The sequence below is a fragment of the Mytilus trossulus genome, chromosome 4 (genome assembly GCF_036588685.1).
Source record: "Mytilus trossulus isolate FHL-02 chromosome 4, PNRI_Mtr1.1.1.hap1, whole genome shotgun sequence".
In the NCBI taxonomy this organism is placed as follows: domain Eukaryota; kingdom Metazoa; phylum Mollusca; class Bivalvia; order Mytilida; family Mytilidae; genus Mytilus; species Mytilus trossulus.
Genome location: NC_086376.1, coordinates 2,348,021 through 2,364,587, shown reverse-complemented (window position 1 = coordinate 2,364,587; position 16,567 = coordinate 2,348,021). Strand labels below are relative to the sequence as shown.

The window sequence follows — 16,567 nt, the reverse complement described above, 5'->3', positions numbered from 1 at the left end:
TTCATAAATGGGGCCCACAGACTGCCTAAGAGGGGGCCCGCTCCGGTCATGCTTCAGTGAATCCCTATATCATCAACCAATCTATTCCCAGAAAAGGGAGGGGCGGCGGCCCCCCTGTCCCCCTAAATCCGCCCCTGATTATTTAGTTGATATGTATAAAAATCAAAAAAATCCTAAAACTGGCACAATAAGTCTAAGATGATGTTTTTTGGCGCAAATGATACGTATTTTTTTTTAATTGGGTGGCGCAAAAGTAGCATTGGCGCAAATAAAATGTGGCACAAGTGAGTTTTTTTTGGGGTGCAAATGAGTTTTTTTGGCGCAAAAAGAAAAAAATCATATCTCCCATGTAATAGTATAATAGTTTATCTATGTATGGCAGATACATGGTAGTCTGTTGAATTTATGCATGTCATGATTTAAGGCAAATTTAATTATGAATAGACATCCAAATATTTTTTTTTGTTGTTCTATTGTGATTTTTGGGTTGCTGGCACTAGTATATTTTCTCTACATCTCTTATATAACAAGTTAGGTCAATGCCCGACTTGTTTACTGTAACAGACTATTAAAAGAAAATAAATACAAATGTGTAACACTGAGTGGGAGAAATAATCACGATTTTCGCTATAATACCTTGTTAATACCTAATACTGCTATTCATCTAGAATGAAAAATCGACAATTAGCATGAAAAGTATCAAGAGGTTGTATATTTGAGTACATCAGTAATAAAAAGGATTAAAGAAAATTGAATATTTATAAGGTTTTTATTAGATTAATTTTTAATTTTGCCCACGCGTATAACTTCCCGTAATAACATCTTCAAAAGTTCACCAATTTCGATTAAATAGGCTAAATACTAGTAGCTAATAAAGATTAATGACCAAAAGTACATACTTTTCAAGGATAACCTATCATGGTAATTTGCTATAGCGAAGTGCATCATTTTAATACTGCGAAATGCAATGTTCAAAATACTGAAGTAATAGACTATTTATTAAAAGAGCTTTCTCCAAAAACTGGAAACAAACTTTTTTTACAATAAAATCCATAGCCCCCCCCCTCGAAAATCAAATGGTTTCTGCCTTATAACTAGGTATAATCCCCTCAAACACGAATGATGTGAAAATATCGTCTTGAAGTCATACTGAGTCAGCCGAAAGTCGCTTCAGAAATCAAGGACACGTTTAATGTGCAAAACATTGTCACTTCATCCATTTGAGCTGATTGTAATTTATAATTGTGCATTCTACCATGGCTTTTATTCATTTTACTCTCACAAGTCTTCATAAATGAATAGAATATAAATTACATATTTATCAAATGGTTTACTTCTTATGAATTTGATCAATTATTATATTGCAATTCAGATTAATATATTTGAGGACAAATACATAAATAAAACAACGCAGTTGAATGCACTAGAAAACTGATATTTCGTGACCGAGATTGTCTCGTTTACCACAAAAAAAAATATACCTGAACTAACAAGCAGAATTTATATAACTGATTTGAAATTTCAAGTGCACATATTATTACAGCTAATTTCCTAAAGGATGTAGAGGAAGACCTTAGTTAGCTTGCTTGCTTTGTTTTTATATTGTACAATCATTAGGTTATAACACCCAATTAAATTCAAATATTATATAAACAGGTTAAACTATGTCTATATATATTGTTTAAAGATGTCAATCTTATTTTCAAAGCTTGCATAAACAATTGAACAAACAAGGCAAGCAAGCCAACCAAAGTTTGCTTTACATGCATTAGGAAATTAGCTGTTAAGGTTTTTGCCTCGTGTTCGAATGGTTCTATTAGTGTTTAGATGTTTTACTATATATATATATATTTTTAATAGATCTAATAGTATGTTAAATTGTAGAACTGAGCCGGATTCCTTTATTGATTTTCTATGCATTGAGCGTTTAGCAAAATCTGAACTCACTAAATGCTCTTTGATTAAAATTTTAATTCATTATTTTCAGTACATCATTATTGAATGTCGTGGATGGAAACATTTGCACGATTTTGAATGTGAAGAACATCTATAAAAAAAATCAATTATTTTGAATCTGGTTCAAATAATATATATATATATATTTTTTTTATATTTTTCGTTTGTAAATCACACACTAATTGAAAAAATAAAATTATGTACAAATCAGAGTTCTCCTAAACACTTCGTGATTTAAAATACAGATGACAGGATTATGGTACCGACGATTTGATCATATTCACAGTCAACCAAACCACGATAACATAATAACCATTCAAAATCGTCATCGTAAGCTGCAAACTCAACAGCCAAGTCAATAAGAAAACTATATTTTGTCATATCGTTTACAGAGGGAGGTATGTACTACATATACAAGCATTGTAAGAATGTTGGTTATAAAAATCAAGAACTCCGCAATTGAAAATTTAAAAGCATTCTATTTGTAGTTAGATTTTAAAATAACAAATTTCTAATTCAGTCTTTTAAGGGTGGTACCCAACACTTTCACTAAATTTAATTTGGCTCGCTTAATTTTTATAAAATTTTGTCAAAATATCTTTTTTGACCCTTGAACAAAAATATTAAAATATAAAAAAAAAGTGAACTAACCGTTTTGTCAGAAAAATTACACTGGTTATATAGCATTTTGACAAACACCAATTTTGCTTACTTTACAGAGTTATTTCCCTGTAGTGTTAGGTACCACCTTAATGCGTGAATAAAGCCATACGCCGACAAGAAAGGGAGCACCCTTAGTTATCATAGGAATACCTATTGTTTTTTGACAGAGAAACGCGTCACCAAAAGGTTTATTTAACAGATATGTTGCTAATCAAGAAATCAATCATACCAGATCTCCTTATTTGGTATCCTTAATAACATAAACGGTAACAATTTTTCTGCACGAGATGATAATTTCGACTACCAATGTCTCTTCAGTGTCGCTCAAGGTCAAGCTATTTGGAAATCCAAAGCTTATTAAAGGGACAAAGAGCTATAAACCAAACAGGACAAAAGTATATATACAAAGTTGGCCAAGAAATCAGAGTTTCGTATATGGGAGATACATTTCTTAATTTAAAATAATTTCAAAAATTTGGTAAAAGCAATCTTTTATAACACAAATCCGTATTGGTACTGGCTGCTGGGATGGTGTATCCTCGGGGACTAACAGTCCACCATAAGAACATCGACACAATTGTAGTAATAACATTAAAGGTACCATTTTCTCTGCACCTTAAGTCAGATTTTTTAAATGATCCGGTATTTCTTTTTTATAATATTATATTTTACACCCTAGATACAGATAATATTTATCATGCAAACTGTGATACAAATTCTGTATTATATATTTAAGAATGTTTGGTAAACATTGGTAGACGTAAATGTGTCCTAATATAATATGTGTTGGGATTCATTTTATTTTCAAATCTCTCTATCACAATAAGAAAATGACTACACGGTTTCTTTTATTTTTATTTTGAAGTTATTCACGAAATGTTCTTTTGGCATTGCACATATCGTGTTTTCTTGAGCTGTTTCTGTCGCTATTGTATGCTGTCGTTGAGTAGTGAAAGAAGAATGGCATGGTATTTATATCCTCATGTTCTTTACTAGTGTTGTCTTTTAGCAACTGAGATCTCTACTTGATACAGCAGTACTAAACATTGTTTTACGCGTTCCTGCTATTTTGTTTTGTATATATAAAGGATTGTTCTTTTCCTGAACTTATTTCTATTATTAACAAGATAACAAGCTCTTGTTTACTCGGAAGTTTATATTGTTGTCTGTAAGCCTTTCACATTTTCCAAACAAAATTCATCAAATTAAAGCTCAATTATACAATTTAAGACTGAACTCTATTGTTAATATAAACTGTGGTATTTATTTGGTTTTAATCGTTGATTACATTTATTTTATTAGTTAAATCCTGCCAAGTTCTCAATGCTTCTATATCGTGTCTGGAAATTGGATTTGACCATTGCAGTGTTTGCCTATATATCTAACTCTATATTTAGGATCGTGCTGAGCCTTAAGATATGTTAAGTTACACGTTGCATAGAGAGTATAAACAATTATATCACAGCTTCTTATTCTAAATTAAATTTTTCGTCTTACTTCTAGACAAACCGAATAATGCCACATGTAAATTTGAAACAATTTGAAGATCTGTTTTGAGGCAATATTAATAATTATCACATTATATATATAGTATGTAAGACATATAAATCAAATAATTCTCTTAAAAAATCATAGATAACATTTAGAATGTCCTGAAAAAGATCGTTGAATGAAAAGCAATGTAATTATTATTTTTCGGCTAAGTTTATTTTTTAGTATTGAGGCAGATTATTATAATTCTTCTGTTTATCGGAAGGTTATTACAAAAATATGAGATTAAGTATGGAGACTGGCCAGTTTCTAAATTTACGGGTAGTGAATCGTTGTAGTGCATTGAAGACGAGTTTCATTTCATTTTAGTGTGTTCGGCATATAGACTTATATAAAATATACAACTATATAACAGTATATAGACCGAGTGTAGTTAAACTAAACCAATGTGGTTTAGGTGTCTTTCGTCATCTTGGATTGTAAAAAACAGAGAATCTAGGGTCCAGCTTTTCAATCAAGTTAGCAAAATTTGATGCATGAATGCAGATAACTGATGTGAATTTTCATTTAAAAGAACTGATTTATAAAATTACAACTTATAAATATTAAAGATTAAAGATTATTATTGCTAATTTTCTAATGTTTTTAAATTGGCATTTTATGGGGAGGTAACTCTGAAATGGTAAATTTTCTGAAGGATTCTACATGGAATTTTGCAATTTTTTTATTTTTATTAGCCTAAAAAAACGTACGGTGACCGTATCTTTTAATTTCATCACATAATGATGCCTTTTCCTGTATAATCCATACAAAATATGTCATTTTGTCATAATATGTAGCTTGAGAAAATGCGCGGTGACCTATTATTTTTTTTTTTAACAAACATCAACATTAGCCAAATATTAACAAATTCAATCATTTTTAATTTAGACTCCAATACCACCTTCAATACATTAGTTACGTCTACAAAGTGTAACACTGATGAATTTTTAAAGATTTTTTTAAAATTTAGAATATTATTTTTACATAAATAAAATTTAGCCAGGCATATACAAAAATATCATTCTTTGTCTATATGTTCATTGTAAACGTTACTATTATATAATCAATACACCGGTGAACTTGTGAACTTGTGAGCTTAAAGTATTTGATATCTTCAAAATAGATTCAGGGTACATGTATCAGACTCATACATGTACTAGTATACGAATCATCACGTACATGTGCTCGTAGGAAAAACTTTCTTGATTAATGTACTTTTACGTGGCCTTGTTATTATATATATATTGTTGGCTTATCATATAATTACTGAAAATAAACAAGTTAGAATAATGTTATTAAAGGACTTAATTCCTATTCATTTTGTAAAGAAAAGGCGAAAAAGATGTCAAGTGGGAAACCAAAATCCATAAGCGGAAGAAAACAAATCTCCACTTGGTATAAGATTATTGATTTATAATAATTGATAGATATTGTTTAACAATTGAGCTTTTATGCGATGTTGCTGTTTTCTTTTTTTTCTTTCATAAATTCATCCTTTTTTTAATTTCCAAAAAAAATGGATTTTTATTATTATATATTTTTTACGAAATCTATAAAATATTTAAGCTTATTCTTTATAAAGTAAACAATTATTTAACAAAACATAAATTAAATAATTTTAACTGACTCCAAAAACCATTGCTATTGCTAGTTGTGATAACCTTGACGGCCATTTTGTTTAAAACACGAGGAAGTTGTGGTAAATCGTAGCAGTCTTGTAATAAAATGCACCATAATAATTATGGTTACCTACAAAATAGCTGATCTTTGATTTTTTTCAAGAATCAAATACCATAATATTATACTTCATGTCAAAATGCCAGTTTTTGATTGGCTAATTCGAGGGTGTTAATTTACTCTATTACCCTTCATGGAGACGCTTGATCAAGTGTGCGCTTTATTAAATACGACTACAATCCTATGGTAACAATTTGCTCTATCACCCTCTCAGATATGTGTTATTTAAATATTTTAAGACAATTATTCCACATACATATCATGCCATGACAATTAAAACGTTTACCCTGAAGTTAAAATGCCTTTTACTAATTCCTGTTTGTTGTTTTTACTAATCCTTGCCACTTCTCGTAAACATGATATCCTTCCAATTTCCTAGTTGTATATCAACAAAAAATAAGCATAATTTTGGTTAAAATCTAAATAGATGTTTCAATTTAATATAAGATTAAAAACCGAAATTCGTTTAGTCCAGAACAACATTCAGAATGTGTTTACTATTTTTATTTACTCCATGTTTTGCAAGCACCTAAATACAAGACGGATACCCTATGATATTATATAATACTTCAAATATATACCATGTCTACCATACTTTGTTAAGGGCATACGATACAGTTACAGTGGAGGTAATGACGTTGCTAACGTAAAATGTTATTTTCGCGACACATATCGGGAAAAGATGCATTTTTCGACTGATTTTTGTCATTCAAACTGATTTAATTTGAAAACGAGTTCATGGACCCCCCTTTTTTTTCAAAACGGCATTTTGTTTCATTTTGCAGGGAGATTATGTGACCCAAATTTTATAAAACTGTAAATAGAGAATTTTTTTTAATTTTGATAAACATGCAGTAAAAAATGACGTTTTTTCCTCAATTCATGAATATTTGATAAATATGAGTTATTTCTGAATAAAAAATTGCATATTTTTTATAATACTTATAAAATACCGAAATTACCGATTATCTAACAAAAAACAATTTGTGTTTATCTTTTATAACAAGAAAGTTATGTCTTTCTTTCGAAAAAGAAATTACGGTCACAAATTTGAATTTTGAGCAAATATACCAAATTTCGACCTCATTTTACTCAAAAAGTAGCATATGAAGGTATATTTTTAAAGTTAAATACATGGTTTCATTACGCATACGTTGTATATTTTTTATTACATATTTGATTTAATCAGGTAAAAAATAGCCCATATTCAAATTTTCATGAACTTGTAAATACAGAATCAAAACTGTATCGTAAAATCGGTATCCACAGTACCTATTTGGTTTACTCTCCGAAAACGAATATCATTGTTAAATTTCCATTTTGATAGATTTTTTTTTTAACAACAGATTCAACTCGACCCAAAACAATCCATTCCCCTGTTCCTCTTCATTTTTAAAGGAAAAACACTAGAACTAGTTATTCCTCTATCTTTCTGAAACAATTATTTCATGATATAGAATAAAAATTGCCTTGACCCCTTCCCCAACCCAAAGTATAAAAAGAAAAAAAAAACTTGGGCTGATTTCAATTATAAAATCATTGAGATGCCTGTATATTATACAGTACAAAGATGTATTAAAAAGCTTGTTCGCGAATGGAATAATAAAGGATTAGGAATAATCGGTCAGATTATCGAATGTAATAAGATTTTAATGTTACGAGTGGGTGCCGTTACCTTATCATAATAACAAAAGGTCAAAATGTACATATTTTCCTAGAAAATTGTTATATTATCAACAAAGCAAAAGTTATTATTAAATCGCATTTCGCTATAGTACTCGGGGGTTAAATATATGAACTTGATGGTGGGAAGATAGTACTCGGGGGTTAAATATATGAACTTGATGGACGGAAGATAGTACTCGGGGGTTAAATATATGAACTTGATGGTCGGAAGATAGTACTCGGGGGTTAAATATATGAACTTGATGGTCGGAAGATAGTACTCGGGGGTTAAATATATGAACTTGATGGTCGGAAGATAGTACTCGGGGGTTAAATATATGAACTTGATGGTCGGAAGATAGTACTCGGGGGTTAAATATATGAACTTGATGGTCGGAAGATAGTACTCGGGGGTTAAATATATGAACTTGATGGTCGGAAGGTAGTACTCGGGGGTTAAATATATGAACTTGATGGTCGGAAGATAGTACTCGGGGGTTAAATATATGAACTTGATGGTCGGAAGATAGTACTCGGGGGTTAAATATATGAACTTGATGGTCGGAAGATAGTACTCGGGGGTTAAATATATGAACTTGATGGTCGGAAGATAGTACTCGGGGGTTTAATATATGAACTTGATGGTCGGAAGATAGTACTCGGGGGTTAAATATGTGAACTTGATGGTCGGAAGATAGTACTCGGGGGTTAAATATGTGAACTTGATGGTCGGAAGATAGTACTCGGGGGTTAAATATATGAACTTGATGGTCGGAAGATAGTACTCGAGGGTTAAATATATGAACTTGATGGTCGGAAGATAGTACTCGAGGGTTAAATATATGAACTTGATGGTGGGAAGATAGTACTCGGGGGTTAAATATATGAACTTGATGGTGGGAAGATAGTACTCGGGGGTTAAATATATGAACTTGATGGTCGGAAGATAGTACTCGGGGGTTAAATATATGAACTTGATGGTGGGAAGATAGTACTCGGGGGTTAACTATATGAACTTGATGGTCGGAAGATAGTACTCGGGGGTTAACTATATGAACTTGATGGTCGGAAGATAGTACTCGGGGGTTAAATATATGAACTTGATGGTCGGAAGATAGTACTCGGGGGTTAAATATATGAACTTGATGGTCGGAAGATAGTACTCGGGGGTTAAATATATGAACTTGATGGTCGGAAGATAGTACTCGGGGGTTAAATATATGAACTTGATGGTCGGAAGATAGTACTCGGGGGTTAAATATATGAACTTGATGGTCGGAAGATAGTACTCGGGGGTTAAATATATGAACTTGATGGTCGGAAGATAGTACTCGGGGGTTAAATATATGAACTTGATGGTGGGAAGATAGTACTCGGGGGTTAAATATATGAACTTGATGGTGGGAAGATAGTACTCGGGGGTTAAATATATGAACTTGATGGTCGGAAGATAGTACTCGGGGGTTAAATATATGAACTTGATGGTCGGAAGATAGTACTCGGGGGTTAAATATATGAACTTGATGGTCGGAAGATAGTACTCGGGGGTTAAATATATGAACTTGATGGTGGGAAGATAGTACTCGGGGGTTAAATATATGAACTTGATGGTGGGAAGATAGTACTCGGGGGTTAAATATATGAACTTGATGGTGGGAAGATAGTACTCGGGGGTTAAATATATGAACTTGATGGTGGGAAGATAGTACTCGGGGGTTAAATATATGAACTTGATGGTCGGAAGATAGTACTCGGGGGTTAAATATATGAACTTGATGGTCGGAAGATAGTACTCGGGGGTTAAATATATGAACTTGATGGTCGGAAGATAGTACTCGGGGGTTAAATATATGAACTTGATGGTCGGAAGATAGTACTCGGGGGTTAAATATATGAACTTGATGGTCGGAAGATAGTACTCGGGGGTTAAATATATGAACTTGATGGTCGGAAGATAGTACTCGGGGGTTAAATATATGAACTTGATGGTCGGAAGATAGTACTCGGGGGTTAAATATATGAACTTGATGGTCGGAAGATAGTACTCGGGGGTTAAATATATGAACTTGATGGTCGGAAGATAGTACTCGGGGGTTAAATATATGAACTTGATGGTCGGGAGATAGTACTCGGGGGTTAAATATTTGAACTTGATGGTGGGAAGATAGTACTCGGGGGTTAAATATATGAACTTGATGGTCGGAAGATAGTACTCGGGGGTTAAATATATGAACTTGATGGTCGGAAGATAGTACTCGGGGGTTAAATATATGAACTTGATGGTCGGGAGATAGTACTCGGGGGTTAAATATTTGAACTTGATGGTGGGAAGATAGTACTCGGGGGTTAAATATATGAACTTGATGGTCGGAAGATAGTACTCGGGGGTTAAATATATGAACTTGATGGTCGGAAGATAGTACTCGGGGGTTAAATATATGAACTTGATGGTCGGAAGATAAAAAGGAAAAGTTTAAAACTGATCGATTTATGACTTTCGAACAGCGGTATACTATACTGTAACAGCGGTATACTATATTGTAACAGCGGTATACTATACTGTTTCCTTTTATATTAAGAATGTTGTTTGTATTTAAATATCTTTTTAAAAGATGCATATTTTATAAATTATGAGCTAGTAACCAGCAGAAATACAACCAACCAAACGAATATGGCTTTGATTTCATTTGATTAGTCAGTGAAAAAGAGGCGAATTATGCCAGAGGAACATTCAAACTCGAAAGAAAGCTGACAACGCTATGGCTAAAAATGAAAAAAAAGACCAACAGAAAAACAATAGTAGAGAAATAACAACACAGAAAACTAAAGATTGCGCAACACGAACATTACCAAAAACTGGAGATGATTGCAGGTACTGCAGAAGGGTAAACACCCGCTCCACATATCGGAAACATGTTGTGTTGATTATGTTTGTACAAACCCGGTAATTATAAGTCTGATACGGTTGGTGAAATTTGCGAAAAGGGACCTGTTACAGTTTACCATATTTTTAAATAACTCTTTCCACCTTCGTCATACAGTCTCTTTTACAAAAATTTCAGAATAAACAGAAGATATGGTAGCGCAAGTTTGCAATTTGATTGCTAAATGCTTTACAATATTCAATCAAATCCTGACATAGCAGAATGAACCACAAAGAATGTGAACGGAACAAAAATCAAGACAAAACTCAAAATTGTATTTTACAAAACTTGTCGAAAGCAAATAAGTTTCAAGTTATCGTAAAACCATTTTTTTCTATTGTTACTAGTACTTGTATCTTATCAATATAATTACTGCGTATAGATCCTATATTATGAGTTAGTATTGATACATTCGATAATAAGATGTTTATGAGTGTTTACAGGAAACATGATAGAACAAAATATCATCTAGAAAGCCTCGTTTACATATAAATTTCATTAATTCTGTCATTTCTTCTTTGACATAATGATATATATTTGTTTTACACAATTATTTCCTCATTTGAATCATCGTTTCTTGTTAAACAAGATTGTTTCCATTGTACACGGATGCCAACTCCCACTATTATTTTCTATGTTCAGCAGTGCTTTTAATTGGGGTCAAAACTCTAATTTGGCATTAAAATTAGAAAGATCATATCAAAGAGAACTTGTGTACTTATTGATTGGACTTCAACTTCATTATAAACCACTTTGACCAAAAACATTAACCGGATTCATGGTAGGACATAACAAAAACTACAAGAAAGCTAAAACCAGCATCATCTACCTTATGTTAATGTTTGTGTCATTTTGGTCTTTTGTGGATAGTTGTCTCATTGACAATCATACCACATCTTCTTTTTTTATATAATAAAAACAAATTAAGATAATAACGTATGATATACAAAACAAAACTGAGAACGTAAACGGGGAATAAGTCCAGAGACAGAAACTCGATAAAAAACACAGAAACCCGCCCAAGGCCAACAATTGATCTTCAAAACAGCAAGACAATCCCTAATCAGGGTGTGTGCTTCAAAGTTTATAAAGTTTATAATATATCAGGAAACAACGAAACAAATATATTGGACAATACAACTGACCACACCGACGTCTGAATTCTTCTCTCTTAAAAGTTCACAAAACATTAGATACCGGCCATATAATTTGTTGCAAGTCCAATCGAGTTCACCAATTTCTCTTTTTTTCTTGACAATAATAAATTAAACATTAACTTTCCTGTCCCCAAAAAAATCTCCCTCCATCTCCACCCTCGCAAACCATTCAATAGAATCAAATGCTGGTTTTTTCCGTCTTTTTGTATACCTTAACTGAATGGCAAATGGAAAAACGTGTTCTATATATATATAAGATTAATCAATATGTAGCATTATATCATAGATAATTTACCTGATAAGGTCATTACTAATCTTTGACGTCATTTTTAGACATATAATGACAATATCAGAAAATTAATGGATTTCCGAGTGTTGTCTATCTGACGACAATTTAAGACAACACTTGAAAGAAACATTACTAAGTCTTTACTTCTATTATTGCTTTTAATTATATCATTGTTTCTGTATTTCTGTGGAATCTATATGTGCACTGAATTTCAACCTTATCATCACTTTTGGAAAGCGTTGTTCTTTTAGGGTGGTACCCAACATTTTCACTAAAATTAATTTGGCTCGTTTAATTTTCATAAAATTTTGTCAAAGTATTTATTTACTTTGACACTTAATAAAAATACACTTAACACAAAATATAAAAAAATTAAAAAAATTGAACCAACCGTTTTGTCAGAAAAAATTACACTGGTTATATAGCAATTTGACAAAAACCAATTTTGATCATTGAGAAGCTTAATATTCCCTTAACATCAAAACGTAATTAAAACGTTTAGGTGACTTTACAGAGTTATCTCCCTGTAGTGTTAGGTACCACCTTAAATTTTTACGTTTGAAAACGTTTTACTAGAGACACGAAAAAAACCTAAAGAATATTTAAACTTATAAGTCTAAATTAAACTGACAGAGACATTGGAAAAAATAAACATTCAAATGTTCTTATGAAGATTATCTAACTTATATTATCACAAACTTTTCTTTGAAAAAGAGGCGAAAGATACCATGCAGATGGACAGTCAAAGGCTAAAAACTGAAAAGACAAACAATAGTACAAAAGAAACAACATAAAAAATTGAAATGAATACTAAGCAACACGAACCCCACCAAAAACTGGTTGGGATCTCAGGTGCTCCTTTTTATACCATTTTGTTCTGAATTTTTAGTAAGATCACCACAGTAATACGGTGTAATCATATATGTAGCTTTATACATATATTATGCAATTCTTTACTTTTCATTCTTACTGTTCCCTTAGTAATTTCTTTCCTTTTTAAATGAAGATGATTTTTCACGTAAGGAGAGTCAAATGATGGTGTCACACCACCAATTAAAAGTCCCTATCTGTTCAACCAAATTTAGCAATTTTTACAGCTTTTTAAATATTTCACCTTAAGTTTAACTTCATAGAAACTAGGTATTTCCTGAATTGTGCAGTTGTCAAATTACTGCATGTCAATTTTAAATATACATTCAAAATCATATAAGAAAGAAGGGAGCTCCCGAAAGGAGGTACCATTAAAAATAACCCCTGGTTTTCTGGAAATCTTAAATTAGTATGCCATGGAGCGGCGCATTAATTCTCAATTTTAAATGCAAACTCCTAGACAGGTAAAATTTGGCTCAAAATGGTCTTAATATATTTCTCTTTCAACAAAAGTTTCATTTCTGCAAGTTTGTTGGTAAGTTTAGGTGAACAATGACATCAAATGCAATACTTTTAGTCCGAGAAGGCCTATTTTCACGTTCTAAATTTGAGGGAGTAATTGGTGGTATGACACCTGATTGTGTACAAAATTATAAATACTCATAAAACGTGAATTAAACTTGATTTTAGTAGTTCTTTGCCAGCAAATACTATAAATCCTCATTTATTCTAGTTAATAGTAATTTTTAATTGTTTACAGAACCAGATGTACGATAAGATAATTCTTCAGATGAAAGTTCTTTGTTTTATAATTTGTCTTCAGTTTATGTCGGCTACATCAGTTGACTGATTGATGGTTTCTTAACATACATGATACAGTGGCAAGTATTTAATTGCCATACAGAACAAACTCAACACCAAGATATAAAGTGTCAAAAACAATTCACATAATTATATAACAAGGCACCATAATTATCTAAAATGTCAGAATAAACATGCATCAGTTAATTCGATATAATCTATGTTGCTATCAAGTACATGCAAGGTGATGAAATATGCCACGACAAAACACAGAACCTGTTGTAAAATGAATCACCCAAGGGCAGAAGTCATCCGAAGTAGGGTAAATTTAAGATAATCCACTATTTAATTTCTGCTACACGAATGAAATAAACGTTTTCTTAAATTACAAAATATAATTCAATTCTGAAGTGTTTCCTAGCTATAGCAAGGCGAGTATTGTAATGTTTGACTGATACATTTTCATTATTGCCGAAATGCAGATAACAGTTGATTATTTTTTTTAAGCTGTAACACTTTAAATAATTCATAAATCATAACCGGAGAAAAGAATGTCTTTATAATTATGAGAAAAACTTAACAGACTAATTTACAAACAATTACTTTAATCATATTGGAATAATGGAATGTTGATGAAAACACTTCCGGTTAAAACAGCAATACAAAGTTATAATTAGTAGCTATATAAATTCAAATATTTAAACCATAAACTTAAATGGACGCATATTCATGATAAGTGTCGTACACAAATTCATTAATGAATAAACTCTTTTAAAAATAATAAATTGTTGAATAAAAGTGTGAGAAAAAGCTGTGATGACTTTCTCCGTAAAATATTTTTCGAGTAATCTTTGTCTGAGAATTTTCAAATTTTAACAGTTATGTAACTATGCATAAATGTATTTTGTATATGCTCAGTCAAAGTTTACTAACGATGGTTTTCCAGTGTACAAGATGTTATTTATATTTATAGGTTATTTCAGAAACATTTCCCGTAGATCGTCCAAGAGCTAAACCCCAGTGCAACCTAGACTTGAAGATCTAAACTCTAGCGATTAACTTTACAGGTCTAGGGGTTAGATCTTCAGCGCTAACCTTAAAACATGTTTTCGTCTGTATCAGATGAACAGGACATTGTAATATTATTATTATATGTACAAAAAAAAATCATATCAAATTTTTATTTAGGCAATTAATTCCATAAAAGGCCAGCCAACAAGCTTATTTTGATACTCTTAGTTTTCATGAAGACACCTTAGAATACAAACGGAAAAATATGTCTCCACACTCACTCCATAAAGAATTTCCTTTTTCCTTTTTAAAGTCACAAAAAAAAAAACATATTGAATTTTCTACGTTTACGAGCTTTTTTCTGTTATCGTTGAAACGTGCCTTTGGATTTTTATCACTAGTACATGTTTGCATAGTAATACAAAAAAGTAAGCAATAATAAAGCTCTCGCGTAATATTTGCAATAACAAACAGTATAATTTAGAAATAATACAAGTAATACAAATAAATATAAAATGCATCATTCTTTGCACTTGTAACACTAGGTATGAGCGACATAAATCTGATGTGACAACAACAACAACGGTTACTTACAATTCTTTAACTCGTAGCATTTTCTTTATATCTCCTAAATCTGGAATATCATGTAATACATTAGGTAATCTGCACTGAACAATAATATCACCTAAAGACTCGCGGATTGGTCGGCAGGAGCAGATTTTCCCACAAACTGTAGAACTTTCACACAAAACTCTGTCCGTAAATAAAAATATTATCACTGAACTTAACAAAAATTTCGATTCAGTTCTAAACATCGTTAGTAGAAAGTTTTTAAACGTTTGAGCGATCCAAAAACAATGAACTAAATCTACATTGGAAAAACTCTTTCATTTCCGTTTATTTCCATGTGATTGTCAAATAAACGTAAGTAAAACAATCTTGAACAGCTCAGACATATTATGACTATAGAGCAATCTGTTATATCGGAAATGATCACTGGCAGTAGTATAAACTATTGGAATTGTCGTCGCAGATGGTACTAGGGTCACACTAGTAATGTAACGCCAAACGGTTAACAGTTTTACACTTCTATAGTTATACTGCTCCTTCATACAATTTCATTACACATTCAGAACATGATGCTTTTGATACAATTAGAAATAAATCGATAATTCAGCGGGCGGTTTGTATTCCCGACTATTTGATCCAAGATCCAAAAGTTCAAAGAAACTTTCAATCAATATTTATATATCTTCAGGATATATTCATTGATAAACTATTACTATTGTTCTTTAATAACATTAATTTTCTATAGCGTTGAAATATTTTGTAGATATATTGAAAGAATTTCTTGTGCTTTATTAACAGATACTTCATAGTTCGAGAATATAATACTAACTACATACTTTTAAAAGCTAGTCGTTATTGTAACTCCTACATATGATTTGAAATAAAATATGTGAATACGGAAAAAAAACCCTGAAAACACATCTATACTAGTATACTTAATATGCTCTGTGTAGAACAAATATTGCTTTCTGTCACACCAAACCATATGTTTGTTTCATAGTAATAAGAATATAATATATTAATTTTTCCCCCTTTAGAATTTGTAAATTTAAAGTAAATATATATAGATAACAAAAGCGATGTTGGTCTTTCGTGATTTTTTTACGTTTAAAATATATTTAATTTGGAAAATTGGTAAGAACAACCGTACATTATTTGTTTTCATTTGACTAACATTTTCACACGTCAAAATGAAGTCATTTGTTTTAGATTTACGAGTTTGATTGTCCCTTTGGTGTCTTTCGTCCCTCTTTTCTTTTGCATCATTAATAAATTGTACACTACAACATGTACACTCCTGATGTTGACTTTAATTATGTGTAAAGCTGTAATACGCAATAGATACAAAAGATAACTTACTTTACACATTCCGAAATAGCATATTGCCTACA

General features: G+C 31.5%; 1 protein-coding gene across 1 annotated transcript in view; it reads right to left on the bottom strand.

Moving 5' to 3' along the window:
* LOC134714377 (BDNF/NT-3 growth factors receptor-like) overlaps positions 1–15,730 on the bottom strand; it is a 60,690-nt gene extending 44,960 nt beyond the window's left edge. Inside the window, exon 1 of the mRNA XM_063575619.1 lies at positions 15,201–15,730. Coding sequence (XP_063431689.1) covers positions 15,201–15,421 — 221 coding nt within the window. The 5' untranslated portion in view covers positions 15,422–15,730. The remainder of the gene's footprint in view (positions 1–15,200) is intronic.
* Between the last annotated feature and the right edge of the window lie 837 nt (positions 15,731–16,567).